At 41.0% G+C, this 17,069-nt stretch overlaps 1 protein-coding gene across 1 annotated transcript; it reads left to right on the top strand.

The window, feature by feature from the left end:
- Positions 1-296: 296 nt before the first annotated feature.
- T265_09531 (hypothetical protein) lies at positions 297-887 on the top strand (the record flags this gene model as incomplete). The annotated part of the gene is made up of 1 exon (XM_009175629.1): positions 297-887. The coding sequence occupies one exon, from the start codon at positions 297-299 to the stop codon at positions 885-887; it is 591 nt and encodes a 196-aa protein (XP_009173893.1).
- Between the last annotated feature and the right edge of the window lie 16,182 nt (positions 888-17,069).

Genomic DNA, 17,069 nt, shown 5'->3' with positions numbered 1-17,069 from the left:
CTAAAATGAGGGTAATACGAAATAAATGGCTTAACGCGCTGTCATTGGTTGATGCGAATTCTGAGGAGTGATTGGCCCGATTAGAACACAAATAGGGAAATGATAGACAGTTCATTTTTCATCTCGCAGTGTTAGGACTACAACGTGTCCAAACTTCTCCCTGCGGATATTATCTATGGAAAACTTCTTCAGTTGATCTGACAAGCTGGTCCTCGATATAGCCTCAGTTATTCAACGTTTCGATGGACTCTGATTTCACAAAGTCTATGACGAACCAGCAAGAAGGGCGAAGCAACATGGCCTCGATACAGGTGTGTCAAGTAAAACACGAAAGTCCTCATTTATCCGACACTCGTTCAAACACACGTTTGCACAGAAATTTTAATTTTGAAGATGATTCTCAACCATCACCAACATCTCGACAAAAGGGAAATTTGCTAAAACTCACGCAAGAAGCAGTTCGTATGCCTTTCTCGCTATTACGACCTAGGGGATATTCCAGTGCATTTCTTGACCAAGTGCCTAGTTGTGTTGAAGACGTTCACACAAGTCAAAAGCGTCGATTTACAATCAACTTATCCGAAAGTCCATGTGATGAAGTCGAGCATAGATTTCTCAAACATCTTGAAACAGACTCATCCAAGGTTGGGATCGGTGGTGACAACTCGATCCTACAAGAAATTCGGGAGAATTCGTGGCCAGACGCTCAGCGCGAACGCTCGTGGTCAGCAGTTCATTTGAAAGAACAGTTTATTGGATTTTTTCAACCAGCAAACAATCGGCTGGCCATGAAGTTGTTTGGGAACAAGGTTGCCTTAGCCTGTGAACGCCGAAGACAGCGTGAACAAGGCAAATGGGTCATTCACCCGTGTAGTAATTTTCGGTGAGTTTGACAAATTTCTAAAATATGCAGTGTGTAGCTGGCACGGGGCAACTAAAACCCTTCAACTGGAAAAATCTTGTCAAAAAGCAACCCGCCTCATTCAGATTTTTTTGAAACCACTTTTAGGCGTCCACTGAGAAGCGATGTTCGGGATGCTCGCTTATGCGGCAAATGTAGAAGATCAGAGCGAATTCCTATGCAACCTTTCAGAATATTTTTGTTTTTGTTCTTATACCATGGAATTTAAGTGTGCTTTTAAGAATTTTAGCGATGTAGGCTTATCAGACACTTCCCCAAGCTATGTAAAATTGAGTGATACATGCACAAACCATCTGATTCGCCGAAATCGTGATAAGTATGGACTATCTCTGGTGTGGAAATATATATTTTAAGTATTATTTGTAATACTTGAAAAAGTGTAAGCGTTTCTTGACACATTGTGTCCAGCTTAAGTTTTGCAACAATTATGTTATTACAGTTAAGTTTCGTTTAGTATTGTGACCGAATCGAGTTACCGCACAAAGCATTACCAAAGGTTATATTGATATACGTTTGCGATTAGTCGAGTAGGAATTACCAATAATAAATAAATGTTCCAATTAAGGTCAAATCTATTCTTTTACATACGGATCATCTGACGACACTTTGAAGTTTTCCGGATAGCTAACTACCAGGCTAATCAATTGGTAATTCTGATTGGAACATACGGGGCATAAGCACACTTTTGGACAGTTATATGTATTTTCACACCAAGGTTTCCCCCAGTCGTGCATTTATAAGATTCTAGTAGACACCTGACCCGTCCGGTCTAAAAGTCTAGACTTACCATTTTATTGTTATTACTATTTTTCAAAACGGTAACCCATTGAATTTGTGCTTAGTCTAGTACTCAAGCAACATCTAAACGCAATTTTGGTGGGCTGTGCGATTTAGGCAAAAAAACAAACACATTGCAAGATAAGAATCATTATCCATGACGCAGGGTTAAATTGTGCTAAATTTGAAAACAACTAAGCAAAATAGGCGAACAAATTCCATTGTACCCTCGCAATTTCTTCCTGGGGATCATCACGCATGTAGCAAGAATTGCTTCAGTGTTTCAAAAGAGCCTGTTTTTGTGTTTCATGTATATTCGTGTAGATTTATGCACCTGACTTTTTTGTCTTTGACAACTGGTTGTCGAAAGGAGCGTGATTTTGTTAGGTGGACAGTAAACACGAACACATTTCAATATGCAAATAAATCACCTCGTACCTTGAAAATAGATGGTCGTTGATTGTCCGTGATTAACCGTGAATTCCCGGTCTGGTCTATTCGGAACACGTTTTCTAACTCAGAAGTAAATTTGAAAACTAAAAAATGTTCGTCAGTAATAATTTTGTGGTCTGCAAACCTTCTAGCGGACCTTCTGCAAACATTCACTAGCAGATCGGGCCATGTGAACCGTCACAGTTCCGTTTCCCAACATTGGTGAGCACCACCTGTTTCCAGTGATTAATTCCATGGGATGAGGTTAAGAAATACTTCTGAGGCCCACATGTTAACAAATGTGGGATCTCAATGTTTTTGTTTTAGAGAGCAGCAATACCTGGAGCACCCACTAGATATTTTTACAGCCCAATGGTTGTTTGGGGCCAGCAACGTCACGCGTCTCCGGGCACACCATAGAGTTTGACACTCGTGTGATTTTGTCGGTAGCCCGCGTAAACATATTAAGCACTTACTTCCCGTCATAATGCATTTGTTAGTTTTTTGACATTCCATTATTCCATTGCTGATTTTGTATACAAAAATACAAAGAAATAGTTGCACACTGTCCTGCTCTAGATATTGACAAATTGTTTGCTTCATCATGTTTGGAGCTCAGTGCGCTTATCGTGAGAGAAAGGACTTTTTTGTGAAGTAAATTTATGAGCGTCATCTAAATTGGAGATGGTTTATGAGGTGCTTTCAACCAAGATTTCGCCTGGTCAATGAAGGCGGTTTTTAACAAAAAGCGGAACTGAAAATCTGGCTTTTTTGTTGTCTCAACCTAGATTGCCTGTAATCTGAGGTGGAATATTGTACAGTAATGGGAACTGTTAGGTTTATCCGGAACGTGCAAAAAATTGAAAACGACAATGGACTATTCATCTGGCTAAGTGTGTTCACAGAGGTTTCTGTCTTCATGCTACGGAGCTGAAAAGTTGACACAAATATAAAAAAACCCTGGTAAATCTGGTCTTAGATTTGTCGGTGAGAGTGCTCTGTTACAAAACAAACAAACAAGATTATTCCCAGTTTTCCGCCAACCAGCAGTTGACTGTATCAGGTAAGTCAGTGACTCTTGTATATTAAGATCTGCTCCCTTACCTTAGTCATCGAATCTCGTAGATAACCTTGTTTTCACGTGGTTACAGAACTGCCATGAGAGAGCTCATATCATTCAGAAAGACAGCTAAGCACATCTGAGGTTAATCCAACCGTTTGTACAACAACTGTAATACAAATTTCGGTGCACATTCCAGATAACAAAGCGAAAGACATATGCCAGTTTCATGTAATCTGACGTTTACCAGTTCCTCGAATGTAGACGGATCAGAAAGAACACATTTCCCCACAGATGATTTAGGGCTCCCAGATTTTTTAACTACATCAGTGAGTCAATTCAACATACCGAGACACATTAACTCTTGGTAAACTGGAATCCAGAGGATGTACGGCGGGTTATAATAAGTTCCAAAAAGACATTCAAGCTGAAGGAATGTCACATTTGGAATCCGAAAGCATGCCCAAAGTTAGATTGCGACCTAGGCGCAGCAAGTCAGACCGTTCGGTCCCCCGGCCACTCAGACATTAGAAAATTTGATTACCCAGGTTGGGAAACCTCAACCAAAAAATCGGGTCTTTTCTTTGTTGGTATTGTTTGCTGTGCTCACGATAAGAATGGTCTACTTTTGTGTGCAAATTTTGTGTGCGGCAGGTTATGTGTAGGGTAGTTAGATTATCTTGGCTCCTCTGCGTCTCTTTGTAACATGAAAAAACCTGTGCAAACTCTACTGTTCGCTAATAATTTGCATCAATTCTGTAGCCTTTTAACCCACCAGAGAGTCCAGATAATGCGCCAAGTTTGGTTCTTGTTATTCAAACTTTGAATGAGAAGCCTACTTCCGAAAAGCAGATCAAAAATATTCCCAAAAAACATTTCTTCATAGTTTAAGAATGCTCTGGGCTTCTAAGTAGCACATTATGTTTTGGAAAACTTGAAATCTGCTAAATTTCAGCAGACAAACTCCGTAATTTAATTCGTTCATTTTCACGTAAAAAGTAGTCATTTTGAAAATATTATTCTCAGACAGTCGTTTTATCGACTTGCGTGTGGTCGCGTTTTACCGGAATATTTCTTTCTACCAGGTGGTTGGGAAATGCTTTTAGCCGCTCACTCTCGTACAGTTGGTGAACGAATATGGGGAGTTTGCTGCACGGACCACCCCACCCCTGTGCAAGCAGTGTACGCGAACATTACATGCGTGTAGCTTGGAGAATTTTAATTAGTCGACCTCACAATCTATTTTCCTAAATGTTGGCTCGCTTGATCTCTGGCTGGGTGACAAACGACGTTTCTGGAGAAGGTTTCATGATTGACGATGCCGCAAGAGAATGTGGTGTTGGACGAATGGTAAATTACCAAAATTAGGAAGGCATCAAATGCAAACGCATATATGCAAAATCGTCAAAATTATAACCTACTGCAATTGTTTAAAGTTTTGTTATTGTGGATGAAACCATTTCATTTCGGCAGTCTTGCTCAGGACAGGCAAATAACCTTATATGCAGCGCGTGCTGACGAAGGACATCCGAATTTAGTCACCTGGGTGGGAGAGTTACTTTGGATGATTGTTTGACCTGTCACTTGTCTATTTACATTTTAGGTCATTTTTATCTCCAACAGGGTCACCAATGAAAGGCTGTACGAACAGCATCGTAATCTTTAGCTGATTCAATCTGTTTCAAATAGTCTTCCCCATAGGCAATCATATTATTCGAATATTAGTGAGAGAGGAGGATAGTGACACACCTGTGCCTGTGATAACTCTAATTCTAAAACTATGAGGAAAGAGCGATGAAAGCTTGCAGTACATTAATAAACCTTCACGTTTACTTGAAACATTCCAAAGACAGATCGATGAAAATTATAGTCAAGAATATTACGTGATGTACCAACTCAGTTCTGGCAACCAGTGCAATTTATCCGCTTTTTTGGTTCACGTAGCTAAAAATAAAGGGGAGCCTTAATGGAAGGAATGATCTCTAGTCTCTAGATGATCCATGCAAGTTATTCTTTGGATTCGATAGATATTTGTGAGCATGAATGCATCGCCAGTAGTTAGTATCCTAGACTGACAAACAGCAATATGTTTACTCATGTGGATCGTTCTTATCAGTGGTTCTTCACGCTGATATATTTCGGCCGCATAGCAAACGGTCTTCGTAGATTGGAAGTGGTTGTGCCTAAGCCTACAAATTATTGGCGTAGTCGTAATCAGTGTCATTAAAATTCGATAAGCATCAACGTAACCACAGAAGGATTTAGGAAAAATAAAGGCACATTCAGATTACCATGCCTTGTAACATTGTATACCCTATGTCTGATGAGAACTACTACTCATCATTGAGTTAATGACTTTAGACTACGTTTCACCTACTCGACATCAGTCGTTTCACAACAACTAATAGCCGGATTCGCCAGCAACAAACTGTGAGTATTCTGCACGGAAAAGCGAGATACCTAATATGTTTTTGGGCGACTAGTTGATTTCCTTCCCGTAAGGCATCACGTGAAGCTCCAGTTCACACTGGAGATCATAACGTAGACAGTGTCGTTGAAGGATGGTGGCACTACACCCCATCTCGGTGCGAGCTACACCACCAAACAAACACTAGTGGACAAATGGTATGCTGTTCAGCTACTAACCTGACAGGGCATTTCAGAATTTCGTTAGCTATTCGCTGGAGGCACAAACGAGAACGAGTTAACTGTCCCATATTCTTCGGCTTCCATCATAGACTGACTTCACTTGTGGGGTGAAAATTAGTTTAAAACAGAAAATAAATGAGATACCGGTATGTTTGACGGTTTACTTCAAATGGCTGTGTAAATTCAAATGGAAAATTAAGACTTCCATTTGATAGTTTAACAATCCGATACAGGAGGAAAGAACGCCGGTACCGAATTTGGAATAAATTTGGGAGAAAAATGTACATTTGTACTTGAGTTTCGTGTTACCGTAAATTAAACGTACAAACCGTCGCAGACAGGTTTTCATCAAAATTTCCAATGCAATATACTGTGCCGTTGATCTGTATCGATTTTTTCAGAAGCTGCATAGTGCAATTCACTAATCAGTCTAATCGGAGGAGATAACTTTAGACCCAAAGTCTCAGTTCATAAAACGCACCACACAGTTTTGGAAACAATCGATCAATTAAATCATGGCACTACAGAACCTGGACATTGATGGCACAGAGAGGTAAATTAGCTTGCAAGAAGACATCATTTAAAAGATTGAAGGCCGACGTCTACGTAGGAGTTAGCGGAGTTCAACTATGGATTATGGAGTGAGCTGAAAAACTAGGGAAGAGCACAAACAAGGCAAAAAGATTAACGTTACCGCACATCCAGTAATCCAGCGAGACTAACCACGTCTTCTCTATAGCCAGACTTGGCTCATGCTGCCGTTCGGTGAATGACTGTAAGGCGAAGCAACTCCATCGAGCGAAGATATTTTGCAGCCTACCGTGCCAAGCAGATGGCACCGTAGAATCCTATGTTCCAACGAGCGACCAATGCATATTTTTGAATTGACTCTTCGTTTACACAGGACTGTAACTTCGGTGTACGCATTTCTTGCCTAAGAAAGTCAGGTTGGCTTTCGATGAAGAGTCTAAGTGAACAGTACGGGCAACTAGCAGATCAAATCGCAGGACACATTTGCAACCCAGGGTCATAAGAATACCAGTAGTTGTAAACCTTTGGGACTATTTCCGGGAATCTCAAAAGTGCCTGCCATTTTTTGTAGACATTGCTGCCACAGATTTAGTCTTCCTTACGAAAATCTCCAAATGAACTTGAAAAAAACTGCACAAATATTTTCGGCATAGGAGCGTTATCAAGATCGCCACGTACCGTTTTGGTGTTACAATCAAAGTACATACTTTTTACCTGGTTGCAGTCTTTTAGGGGCCCCAATACTTTCCTCTGTTCGCAAAACTCACACTCTATCTCGTGGCATCCAGCTAAGTGATTTATCAGAGCCAAAGGATTTTGGGAGATGAAGTCACATTGGACGAGAAAATCTCATCGTTGGGAATTGTGAGAAATGAGCGTCTGACGCAACTTACGCCTAGCAGTTTCCACACTCAACCGTTTGGCCGCGAATGACTGATAAGCAACGTGACCAGCTCGCACTTGGGCGGGATGTTGCTTCACTCATTCTTTAATCACAGTATCCACGCCACGTGTTCACATATTGACCGTCTCCTCGAGTGATGACTTTTCAGATGAAAATTTTACTCGCCACTATGTTCAAGCCCTACGTCCTGTCCGAATGCGCGCTTATCACATTGGTGATCAGTCGCTTGTGGCCGAACATTTCAGTGATTAATCGGCCAGCCGGGAGGTTGTGGGTTGGAGAATCCCTGGTGTACTGTGGGATGCACACCGCTGATCGCCTTTACTTGCAGGACGAAATATCTTCATACTAACATCAAAGAAAAAAATGTCAACGTCCCAGATGGCCTATGATATTGACAGTGTTATAACACTGGCTTCAATATACTTGTGTTTTCTCGACATTCATTGCCATGCCATTATAATGTGTTGCTACAGAGTGCTACTTAGTTCATTCAAACAAAACCATGCAACAAAACAATTCAAATTTTGATTCGCGTTATTCCAATTATACACTTTTTCAGTAACTGAAAGATGAGATGCAGCAGCATTCAGAGCAAAAATGTACCCTCTTTCCCGTTCCTCGTTAATCATCAAAAAGGCCCCATGGAATATGTTTAATAAGCGTTTATGGTGAAAAGCGTCTGCTTGTATTGATCACATTTGCCAGATACATGTGGACTGGAAGGCACACTGACAGAGAACCAGGGATTCAACGCAGTTTTTTGTTCAAGCTTTCAGTGATTATCCTTTCATATTGTGAGTCCCCAATTGACGAGTCTGGTGTGACGACCCGATCCAATTGACTTCGAATTTTAACAGGTTTTACCGCGCAACGGACGCTGTTTTGCTTAAGAACCAGCTTGATACCAGCTTAATAACCTAAGGATCTGACTTACCTTTAGGCAAAGTTTGACTGTGACCCCTTCAATAAGAAGCATCTGCGTTAGAGACGTCACTCAGAGGGAAGAATGTTTTGGACCACTTCATCAAATTCGGTACCATCTTGTCGAACAAGTCAACTGGAAGCAAGCGCAATCCAGCCGGACATGCCCATTTTTACATAGAATACGGCATCTTCAAATTAAGCAGCTTTATTTCGTTATTTATTTTGTACCTAGTGACAAGATTTCACCACGTTTTTTCCGGATGAATACTCTCTCCATTGGAACAGTATTATTTTCCCGTTCTGTTTGTTTTCTTTCAAATTTGCTTCACAGTATTGTTTGCACTCTCGAACTAAGAATTTCAAGTTTTAGGAAGTAATAAATTTTTTTTGAAAGCGGATGTTAACTTGCTAATCACGCACTGTGTATTCCCAGTGACGAGGGTGGAAAAAAATCATTTCTAGCCCTCTGACCGTAGCCAGACAGTTGCTTCGCAGTAGGTCGGAGTTTCAAAACGTCTGATCATGCGTAGGATATAACATTACTCCTAGGAGTACTGAAAACTCTACGAAAGCCTACGACCGGTTTCGCCCTTCTTGTGGCTTATCAGTTAGACGTAGTCGCAGAGTTCCTTAAGTTAACTTTATGTTCCACTAGAGTAGTTGAAGTATCCCCGCTTTTAAGTCAAGATGACCGTCAAAAACGAGAGGTCATGCTGGATTCATTTGGGTCTTCCGTCAAAACCAACTTACTGAACAAATGAGATTATATACCACAATCAACTATTCGTAGTAAAGCACAAATCAGCTGTCACCGTTAACTCCAACACGTCCTGCACCGTTTCAACGATATAGCTTCTATATCGTTGAAACGGTGCAGGACGTAAGGCCAATCTAGGCGGAGAAGTGGAACTTATTGATGAGCTTTCTGGCATCCAACACTGCAAGCCTTTTAGGATTCCATTCACCTGTTTTTATTGGACTAACCTGGCGCCTGTTGGTTTGATCTTTCCAGTTCGCCAACAGCTCACCTAAAAATTCGGGAATATTTCCTGCATTAATAGCAATTTGTTTTTGGTCCAGGTAGCAACAGTCCATAGGCAGTTTTCAACTGCTGTATTAATGGGATTTTATCCTAAAAAAGGCACCTATAAATCGCACAATCGTGATGACTGCAAAAAGGAATGATAGCATGCATTCGCTTTTGGCGTGAAAGTTGTATAAAATCTTCAAAGTGTTCTCAGTGCATGCAAATTGTGCGCATTTTTCGCGTTCTTGCCAAGGACCATCGGCACCAGGCAAGCCTTAAAAATGGTGTCATATTTGAACTTGTAACCATCCAAATGGAACCGTTGAATGTGCGCATAGCTTGCTGCAAGATTCAGCGACGGAGACATAACATTTACCACATACTTGATGACATCCTCAGTTTTTTTGAACACTACTTGTGCTTCGTGAGTGGTGAGAAGCGGCGCTACATCTGCTTGCTGCTCAAGCATAAGCCGAATGCACCGATTTCTCGGATGAACTTATTCAGCATTCCCAAGGCCGGACTTTGTTCTGGCGCCCTCCTTGCTTCTTGCAGATATGATTGAGATATTTGAAGAATAGAAATCATCAGTTCGCATGAAAAAATAATGAATTACCGACACCGTAATGTTGATAAGCCTCTCCCAGGGATCAGTTATGACGAATGCCCAATGTAATGCTAGTTGGATACTGTGTTCATTCCAGAGCACAAAGAAAACGATAAAGTCCATTCTCCAGGTTTAACTTATCTGTCGCTAATACTGATACCAATATGCGACGTTGCTGAAGCCAATTCACCCGGTTATGATAACACTTCCCGCTATCACAAGGATGATTTACCGGTTTGGAAGCCTTTGCCACATGTTCGCGCATTCCAGACATGACAGTCCCGCTACTGTGTTTTTGCAACGAGCCCTTTAATTTCCCTTCTATTAAGAGTATCTTTATTTGTTTTTGACCATACAATGGATAGAGGAGGGTGTCCCTGGCCTGAACTGTCCAAAATTACTCCTTGGCCTAACTAGCATTCGAGACATTATATTGTAAATCCATTGAGGGGGATTTTATCCGAAAACAGTCAACACAAAATGTCCGTAATAAAGCACTGTGCTTTCTGACCTGTTTTTAAACCCAGATCCTGCAAAATAATGCTCATTTATTCAAATGGCTTCTGTCCGCGCAGCAAACCCTGCCGGTCAGGTTTTCCGGGATATAGCCCTTTCAGTTGTCCGATGGGGCACACTGAGGTTGATTAGAACAAATGAGGCATTTGTCCCCAATAGATAATCCGTCCTCTACGAGCAAGAAACAGGATAACTGTAAAACGTTTATTTAAGCGAACATATTGCTTACAAACTTATATTTCTCATTGCCAGCATTTGAATTCCTGGTAACCAGCAGTGAGTAACGAGTGCAACACTTTCATTTACTGTAATTCAGACATTCAACAATGAGGAGCAAACAAATAGTGCTTCTGTAAACTCTCAAGCATGTTAATTCTTTTAACCGTATAATTACTTACGTTTGAACATCATTTTTGTTACTGTGCATCGCAAGCGTTCACGCGTGACTGAAGTCCTCTCTGGCGATCTGGAAAGCGCTCAGCCGATCAAAGTGCTTTTCTGATAAGATGTCTGAATTTCATATTTGTCCTATCGACCTGTTTGGTTTTAACGATTTTGTGAGGAAAACACCGAAATGTGGACACGAGACAGTCATGAAAAACTAGGACTATCTGAGACGCAAGTGGTATCCACGGTACCTCTGCAAAAGAATACCTCCCGTGAGCTAGATGATGATTTGTACTTGTAATAATTTGTAATGTAAAATAACAGTCGATCTTCAGCCAACAACCCATAATATGACGGTAAGAACTGCATTACTGTATGAGTATTTGTATCTTAGATTTCGCACACGGTCAATAAACTCTGCATTTCTAATCCAAGCCGGTAGTTTGGAAAACATGGGAGTATGATAAATTGGGCTAACCCTGCACGTTCATCATCGTTAGTCGTTTTGGTCTAATTCGTTAAGTTTCAAAGGATTTGCCGGCGCGAATTTCGAGATATTGATACAATGGGGCTGTAATATGTTGTTTTTACATTGTTTACATTGTTTTACAAAGCATATCGCCATCTCATACAATACAGCCGTCCAACTCTTGCTTTCATGATATGTAGAAACTCCAGTGCAGCCATCCAAACCATTCAGGAATACACCAAAGAACACCTCAAACTAAACATAATTGCACTTGCAAGCCCAGGAGGTCACGTCAGCTATTTGGCAACTATTGGGCACGTCGACCAAGGCCTGAGTAATAGGGCGTTTTGGGATTGTCGTGTTTAAGGATTGTGAAGAATGAGTCTCTCAATCCAAAATGTCAATATCAATCTTAGCGCTATACACTCGTGCACACCGTCAACCGAGGAAAGCTGCGGCCAAATTTGATCTCATTCGGTGGCGCTAGGATGCACTGTTTGCACACGAGAATTTAGGTTTGGACAGGGTGTTCTGTAAAATCAGAATAAACCAGAGAAAACAGTCCTCAGATTCCACGTTTTAGCATCTGTAACAGACCTGCACATTATAATGGATTGGAAAATTAAGACGTTATATATTCACGCATAAATTCAGCTGGCTTGCACTCTCTTTAAGCTAGTATCTCTGGCCCCACATATATTTACCTAGTTGCCCGGAATTTAAGGAAATTGGAGGGAGTTACATTACGTTCCTCCTCGAAAAACACACAGGTATCGTAGTCTAAATCATGCACGAGAACTGTTTCTTTAACCTACTCACTCTTGTGAATTTCCACGATTAGGTGAGTGTACCAGTTTTCTAGTAGTTTTTTTCCGGGACCTTCATAATTTAGCCCTAGTGACTGGGAGTGGACAGCCTAATCGGAAGACCGCTTTCAGGCGAAATTTATACATGACTTGAGAGGCGGTGCGCAAACTCTCACTGTGTAAGTAGAGAAATGTACGAGTAACTGTGCACATCCACTAATTTGGTGGTACATAACCAACAAAACTTGGTGAATATTTTGGCTTCTAGTTCGTAGGAAAAAATAAACCAAACTGCAGGAGTCGAGGATACCCAGAGGACCAAATGGAAGCTTATTAGGAGAGAAGTGGTGATGCAGTAAGTTGATGAGGTAACTTTTAACTGCCCAAGTTTATGCAGCATAAAACGGGTTTATTCAAGATCATTCTATTTCACTGTTCCTTTTTCACCTGCCGCAGATTATCTGCGACTGCCTGACAACAGATGGCACAGAGCTTGGTTGGCATGACGTTGTGGTAATGGTTAACCAGGGTAATTCTTTTTGTGTAAAGTTTTTAACAACCAACTCCGTATCAAACATGTGACGGCCACGATACCTAAGCAGGCGGGTTTGGTGAGGGTCATTGAGGACTGTACTTCCTCGACCGACAGAAGTAGAAAAATAAAGGTTTGCCATTCTTGCAATACCATCGTGAAAGAAGTGCGAAGTCTGGAAATCTTTCCCAGAAGGAAGGCCAAAGTTTAGTTAACAACCCCCGAATATGAAATATAAGGTAAGGATGCATCCCGCAGGCAGTTTCTCAAAAGGTAAAACCACAGCCAGGATAAACTTAAGGTTGCCGGCATGCCTGCTCGAGAAAATTTATGAATCTAAATTTCACTCGGTTTAGCCGAAATTCTGCCTAGTTACCGTTCGTAGAACCTAAAATAGGCATCGTTCTACTTTAGGATCAACACTGCGGAAAAGATAAACTGCTCCATGACCAAATGACTTAGTATTCCAGAGGCCGAGCGATGTTTGGCAAACTGTGAAGCGTCAAGAGTGACTGAAAGTAGAAACACCACTGACCACTCTAGATGAGATCGTCAAAACCACTAAAACTATCTTCACGTGGGCAAGATCTCCGGTGTGTACGCGTCAAAGCAATTTCTCCAGAAGAAGTTAGGGACCGTTCAATTGGGAGTGTCATGGATGAATATTGAGTAAATTTAGTTAAAATGTTAGACGACGCTATTGGGCAATATAATAATAATAATAATAATAATAATAAATAGCACAAGGATACTGGCCAGGATCTTCCAAAGTGAAATGTTCCAAATCCTCCCCTTGTCATATCTTTGACGTATGCCGTTATTCTGAAAGACAAGACTGTTTGACAGAGTGGACTAGATGTGTTCCTTTTCGACATATCAGACGCCTAAAGAATAACAACAATGTTATGTTTTCGACGATGCTTACTTGTTGAATGTTGCTGCAGAAAACTTCGGTGAAGAGGTATATGAGGATGACTGTTTTGTTTGGCATTTGATTGATGGTTGTGATTGATTTGATAAACACTTGGAGAAAAATGAATTGCCAGATACTCCACAGTGAGTTGTATATGTTTTTCCTGTCGTACTTTAAGATGATTAGTCTAATTCGCTATGGACAAGTGCAGCATGGGTGTTTATACCACCACCACTCTCTCGAAAATCTCTTTTCTGTACCAACAAACTAGAGTGAATCCATGTACACTAAGTAAAATATTTTTTAAATTCCTAGTATCATAGCATGACTAATAAGAACATAGACTAGGCTTTAAAACTTTCTCAGCACAAACGCCCTTCACCTCCCGTAACAAATATCACTATTTCCAAAATGGAGACTACTCACAAGTTGCTGAAAAATGCTGAACAGCCCACCACCGGCTTTACCCCTCTTAGAGCCCATTAGTGTGCGTAGTTTCCGTCAACCCGATGTTCTTTCTGAGCCTGAATTGTACAAATTGCAACAAATTCGCTCATTTGCCAATCAATTTAGTTTTCATGAGATACTCAACTGAATTTCTTTTTTAAGTTATTTTTCAACTGAATGTAGTGTACAAAGGCCACCTCACCTATCAGCTGGAACTAACACTAGCATCAAATGATCTCAGACAGAAACCCTAAAACCAGCCGACCAAGTACGAAGTCATATTCAAATACTTTTCTAGGAGCAAACGTGTTTAGAGAAAACCGAATGTGTACTAAATAATCGCGATCTGTTTCATTCTCAGCTCTAGATTTGTTGACTTCAGCCTAAAACCTACGGTTTAAACTGTCTCGAGTAATGGTGTGTGGTGCGCATTCTAATTCTGGCTGATTTATAAGCCGAGCCAATTTCAGACTAAACCCTCGCTTAAGGCCATTTGAAGTGTCTTTACATCAACAAATCGGTGCAAAATCTGCCTGCATGTGGAAAGGACCTCATGTTGGGCATATATTCTTCAAACCACTGTCCACTGCATTGGTCTACTTTCTTTTAAGTTGGTATGCGTTGGGCTAATACCAAGCAGGAACTGTTAAGTCTAAGGACCGTATGACCGAGCAACTAGAAGGTATTGCTTGGACTTCCACTAAATCACTCCACTAAATCACACCGGGTGTGCCGGTTGATTCCCACTATGCTGAAGAGCAAATGTGATGGATCACATTCATCTTGGTTAGGGTGATCGATTGAAGCAAAAGGCGAGCGCTTGTCGAAGACTGCTTTTGGTCTTTCACGTTTGTTAGGTAACTCAAAAACGCTCATGTATAAGCGAGTGCTTATAATCCACGAAAGCAATTCAAGATTGCACCGCTGACCGTAGTCGATCCCCATCACCAACACATGTCATTTCCAGTTAAAGACTATGGACGAAAGAATACACAGTGAGTAATTAACTTGTCCAACTTGTTAAACTTTTGAACCCAAATAAATTATACCACAAATGATGCAACAGTAAAACTTTCATTTTCCGCAGCGACTTGGGTGAAATCCTTCCGAGGCAGTCTACTCATATTAGCTTCGCAGACATTTGTTTGCAAACCAGTTTTAGTTCAGATGGGGTTGTAGCCCCTAAAACATCGGGACGAAAAATAATCGAGGACCGCATGTATCAGGCATCAAAATTTGGCGGAACGAATATTTCAACGGCTTTTGATAGCCCTGTATACCAAGCTGAGGAAGTGCGGTGATTGCACTCCAAGAAAATGGTTAAATACGATGTCAAGGCCGAAAAACAGCCGCTAATGAAGCGACAGGTGAGCAAGTTTATCGTTCTTCAACATAGTTACTTCCAGCTCGACTTTCTTGTGTAAGCTGATGGTTTTCTCCAGTAATAATGTAGAATCTGTAGAGGTCTCAGTGATCGACAAATCAAAACGAGCTCAAACCGGTATAATGGACAACTGTTCATCAGGGGTGAAAAAATGCCATTTTTTCCTATGATGGCCAGGTGGACACGCTGAGTAATATCGATCTGAAAACCTCCCTTCTCCAAGGATTCGATAAAGAAAAATCACAATATAAGAGTGAAACATGAAATACGGTTGGGGTGCTGACTTTCAACCATCCTGCATCTAGCAAACATGAGATGCTGGGATGCCCAGCTAGTTTGGATGCCGATCAAAAGGTAGTATCAAAAAATGAAAACACGAAAGTGCTCAGGAGGACAGAACACACTAACTGATAAAGAACGTTCTCCCATGGCTGCCGGATGCATTTCGGTGATCCACTATTGGCTACGCCCTTTGAACGTTCGTCGGATATGCTTGGTTCAGGAATTTCGGTTTCTTATTTGAAGGTTGAGCAGACGTAAGTAGAAATGAACATTTGGTTGAATAGTAGGGTGTTTCTGATGCGGAACTCAGAAGCAATTTCAAATAGACCCAGTTTGTAAAATTGTCCAGCCATTTTCAGACCAGCTATCTGTTTTTATTTAAGTCAATATTAAGAGCGTTTAAGTACTACTTATATGGCTGCTAGAGAATATTTGGAAGGTCGTTGATTTTTTCGCTCCAGGCAAACATAAATAGGTTAAGCATAAACAGGTAGTCGGTTGTCAGAGATTATACAGGTGTAAAGAATATCGTACCAGGGGAAACCTAGGTGGACTGATTGAAGTGTGATTTGGATGAAAACATGAAGCGGCCTCTGTGCGGCGATTTCCGTTGCACAGCATTTCATTTGGCCAGTCTTAACCAGAGGGATGGTACTGATAGGCTTGCGCTGGCTGCAACCAGTATGTCACTCCTCCCGAAAAAGGGCTGAGACAAGATTCCTTTCCCCGTAGAAACCACAAGGTGACAAACGCCGTCGTTCCTTCTTCCTTCTAAACAAGCTTGATTAGCGAATTAGGGTTTTTCTCCCATTGACGTTTTGACGTTCGCTCCCTTACAAAGTGTCGCTTTCAATCATAGCACTGAAGACTTGAATGATCTTACTGCGGAAGTAGTGTATTGATATTTGTGATGAAACCCATCTCAAAAATTAGGAAGAACCCATCATCCCCTCGAGGAAAATCAAAATCAAACCATCCTCGTTGGTCTTGCAACTTGGGCAACCCTCACTAAGGGACGACCCAGGGTAGAGAGACTTGGCCTCAGAAGGAAAAGTTTTATTTAAAATTCGCTACGGCATTTTTCCGGAATTATAAATTGATTATCACCGTAACTGACTAGTAAGGAATCAAGATCTTCATGTCGATATTTCTCAAGGATTGTGAGCTGTCTCAGTCTAGGAGTCATGCCCTAATTCGTTTTTTTGACCATATCACCTTTGCACTGAAGCTAAGGGAACGACAATGTTCAATAAATTCACACCTACTAAAACTTGTTACGGTTAACGAGACAAAAAAAGACTATTGAACCAGATGGAAATGAAATTTCGCTTCTTTGTTGAACAACGTCACCCTGATACTGACAAGTCGTCTTCCCTTCCAGTCATTTTTTACAAAAATAATTTTTGTCCTTTAAAGTTAAATTATAACGGACCAGACTGGATAGAAAATTTGTCGTTTCCGCTTATAGGGGAAGATGATTTTCCTCATCCATAAATA

Source organism: Opisthorchis viverrini (assembly GCF_000715545.1).
Source record: "Opisthorchis viverrini unplaced genomic scaffold opera_v5_285, whole genome shotgun sequence".
Taxonomy (NCBI): domain Eukaryota; kingdom Metazoa; phylum Platyhelminthes; class Trematoda; order Opisthorchiida; family Opisthorchiidae; genus Opisthorchis; species Opisthorchis viverrini.
This window is presented reverse-complemented; position numbering and strand designations above follow the sequence as displayed.